At 51.1% G+C, this 3,789-nt stretch overlaps 1 protein-coding gene across 1 annotated transcript in view; it reads left to right on the forward strand.

The window, feature by feature from the left end:
- Positions 1-2,763, forward strand: part of NEUROG1 (neurogenin 1) — a 32,293-nt gene extending 29,530 nt beyond the window's left edge. Inside the window, 1 exon segment of the mRNA XM_010844623.1 lies at positions 2,653-2,763. Coding sequence (XP_010842925.1) covers positions 2,653-2,763 — 111 coding nt within the window.
- Positions 2,764-3,789: the final 1,026 nt, after the last annotated feature.

Below are 3,789 nucleotides of genomic sequence, written 5' to 3' on the forward strand. Positions count from 1 at the left end.
GGGCTGGGTAAATTCCTTCCATTCCTAACTCTTCACCTCAAGATGTTCATGACCTGGCCCTCAGAGGGAAAACCTTTTAAGCCCCCTCATGATGAGAGGCCCTTAGGGTCTCTTCAGAGATGTAAAGATTTGTTTCAGAAGTCATGGATTAAGTTCCACCTGTCTGAGGTAATTGAGAAGACCAGGCCTTCCCTGGGCCTGCCTTGGCCTCTGTCTTGGTGGATGGCAACTTAATGGCAACTGCTAGCAGTCACTGCTCCAGCTCACAAAAGGGAAACAGAAGCCACATCTTGAAGCCTGAATCAGCCAAACCTAGTCACGTCTTGAAACAGACATTGTTTTATAATAGCCTGACTCTGACTTCATAGCAAGAAATAGGATGCTGGTGAGGCCTTCCCTGGGGCTTCCCATGTGGCTCAGTGGTAAAGAATCTGCCTGCTAATGCAGGAGATGCAGGAGACGTGGGTTCGATCCCTGGGTCAGGAAGATCCCCTGGAGGAGGAAATGGCAACTCACTCCACTATTCTTGCCTGGAAAATTCCATGGATAGAGGAGCCTGGCGGGCTGCAGCCCATGGGGTCACAAAGAGTTGGGCGTGACTGAACGACTGAGTATGCACAAGGCCTCCCTTGTCCCTCAGATCTCCCAGCAGAATTCCCCAGAACTAGGTGTGAGTGAATCTCGGGTGGCTCATGCAAGACAGAAGCAAGCACTGAGAAGAAACACATTCAGCAATCTTGGGCTATCTCATGTCTCAGTGTATCATCCCAGGTTTTCTGTTTCTGGTGGTTCTCCAAGAAAGCTGATTTATGGTTCCTGATTTGATCAAGATCTTAGAAGATCCACACTGTGCTTCTACAGGGCAGCACAGAAAGTGAGGACACCAACGTGATAGCATGTGTGGCCCACTCCCACCCCACCTGCCATCTGACAGTCATTCCAGTGCAGGGCTAGAAGAACACTTCTATCTCTTGGTGCTCAGGAACAACCCATTTGGCCCTCTCCAGCTCAGAGAGTGCCCATTTCCCCAAAGGACCTATGTTCCATGTTGGGCCACCCTGTATCCATTAGCCCATCAAAACAACACTTGAGTTTATTTTAGGGTTATAGCTACTAACCAGCTTGATAGAGTCCCAGTGAAATGACAAATCCAGATGTATCCTGAAGATACAGGACCATCCAAAGAGCCAGGTAGATACATACATAAGACCAGCCAATGATCTCTGGAGTCCTTAGCAAGTGGCATAGATAGAGCATGCACTGTCCAGACAGTCCCTGAGTGTCCCATCTCCTGTTTACTCCAGACCCCAGACCACTGCTGCAAGGGGTGGGTACCGCCTGTGACAAATGTGCTTTCTGTTCCCAACATCAGGAGCACAAAGGGCACCCAGTAATCCCCTCTAAAGAGGGCTGGACAGGACTTCCCTGGTGGTCCAGTGGTAAGACTGTCTGCTCCCAATGCAGGGAGATTTGGTTCGATCCCTGGTAAGGGAACTGGATCCCATATACTGCAACTAAGACCCAGTGCAGCCAAATAAAGAAAATAAATTAATTTTAAAAAATATTAAAGAGGGCTGGACAGTGAAAATGGGGAGCTGAGTGGTGGATGAAGTGAGGAAATTGTGATGAAAGCTTTAGAGGGATCATTCACATGTGCTGGGCAGCCACCAGGACAGGGGAATAGAAGTCACCAACATGTGCCAACATTTATGTAAATAAATCAGGCCATGTGGCCACCAGGTGGGAGCCTGATATGAAAAAGACCAAAATCCACATGGCTTCTCCCAGCCTTTTAAACAACAGTCACAGCACCGTAGGTCACCCAGCCTCCCCAGGGCCAGTTGTCAGGCCCATCAACAAGTTTCCCAAACACCTACTCCCAGCTGCTCACTGGTTTAGGTGCCTCACCACCAGCCCCACCCTGCCCCTCAGGAACCCACAGTTCATCAATCCCATAACCACACCACGAGTGTACACATAAATGCAAGCGGCAGTGACCTGGTTCGGCAGGAGGCATGGCCAGCTGTGCTGTGCTGTGCTTAGTGGCTCAGTGGTATCAGACTCTTTGAGACCCCATGGACTGTAGCCCACCAGGCTCCTCTGTCCAGGGGGATTCTCCAAGTAACACAGGAGTGGGTTGCCATGCCCTCCTCCAAGGGATCTTCCCAACCCAGGGATTGAACCCAGGTCTCTCGAATTGCAGGAGGATTCTTTACAGTCTGAGCCACCAGGGAAGCCCAAGAATACTGGGGTGGGTAGCCTATCCCTTCTCCAGTGGATCTTCCCAACTCAGGAATCGAACCCGGATCTCCTTCATTGCAGGCAGATTCTTTACCAGCTGAGCCAGAGAAGATAGGAAAACGTCAAAATCTAAAGTTTCCCCTGGTTTTTGCAGCCTCCTGAAGTGGCTCCATTTGGAAGTACTTGTGACCTCACATCCTCTTCAGCCAAAGCTCCCCTATCCCTTAGCTCCAGACATTCTTGGGAGCAAGAAGTAACATCTGAGGGCCTTCCCTCGTTCCCTGAGGCTGACTCCCTGGCAAGTTAGGAAATAGACTCATTAGAATTTCATCCATCTTTTTTACCGCCCTCTCTCCCCAGCCCCTGCTCCCATCTGCGTCATAAATCAACATTGTCCTCTCTCTGGCCCAGTTAGTGGTCCCTAAAGGAGGGGGAGTTCTAGCCTGCGTGCGGGCAGACCAAGGAACCTTGAAGCACCTGGCCTCCGGCAGGCTCACCTGCAACCCTCTCGGATCAGGGTGAGCGGTGGGCATTGAGCCGCCCCCACCCAAACCGAACTGGGGCGGGAGGCCCAGCTCTGGATCTGTCAATCACGCCGGATCCGCAGCTGCGCTCTCCGTGGCCCCAGCTCTCTGCTCCTCCGAGGGAGATAAACATCGAGAAATCCAATCCAGCGCTGCTTCAGAGATAAACAGATGTGCGGGCGGCCCATCGGTCAGGAGATAACGCCCCCGCCCCGCCCCTCGCTCCCGCCCGGCCCTGCACCTGCCCGAGGCGACCCGGACGCGCCTCTAGGGAGGCACGACTGCGTCCCTCCCCAACCCGGAGAAAGGGTCTCTAGTACCACGGCTGGGGGTGGAGTTAGAGAAGAAAGAAGTTGGGTTTGTAACTCACAACAGAGGCTGTCAGGTTCGAATTCTGTCTCTGCCACTGTTTGACAAGCGATAGCAACTTTGAGTCTGGAAGTTCTCATCTGTTGTTTTGTTCAATCACTCAGTCGTGTAGACTGTTTATGACCTCATGAATAGCAGTATGCCAGGCTTCCCTGTCCTTCACCATCTCCCGGAGTTTGCTCAAACTCATGTCCGAGTCGGTGATGCCATCCAACCAGCTCATCCTCTGTCGTCCCCTTCTTCTGCCCTCAGTCTTTCCCAGCAGCAGGGTCTTTTCCAGTGAGTCAGCTCTTCACATCAGGTGGCCAAAGTATTGGAGCTTCAGCTTTAGTATCAGTCTTTCCAATGAATATCCAGGGCTGATTTCCTTTCAAATTGCCTGGCTTGATCTCCTTGCTGTCCAAGAGGTTCTTAAGAGTCTTTTTCAGCACCACAATTTGAAAGCATCACTTCTTCGGTGCCCAGCCTTCTTCATGGTCCAACTCTCAGGCCATCCATAACCACTGGGAAAACCACAGCTTTGACTATACAGACCCTTTGTCGGCAAAGTGATATCTCTGCTTTTTAATATGCTGTCTAGGTTTGTCATAACTTTTCTTCCAACAAGCAAGCATCTTTTAATTTCATGGCTGCAGTCACCATCCACAGTGATTTT

Source organism: Bison bison, unplaced genomic scaffold, assembly GCF_000754665.1.
Source record: "Bison bison bison isolate TAMUID 2011002044 unplaced genomic scaffold, Bison_UMD1.0 scf7180017864203, whole genome shotgun sequence".
NCBI lineage: Eukaryota > Metazoa > Chordata > Mammalia > Artiodactyla > Bovidae > Bison > Bison bison.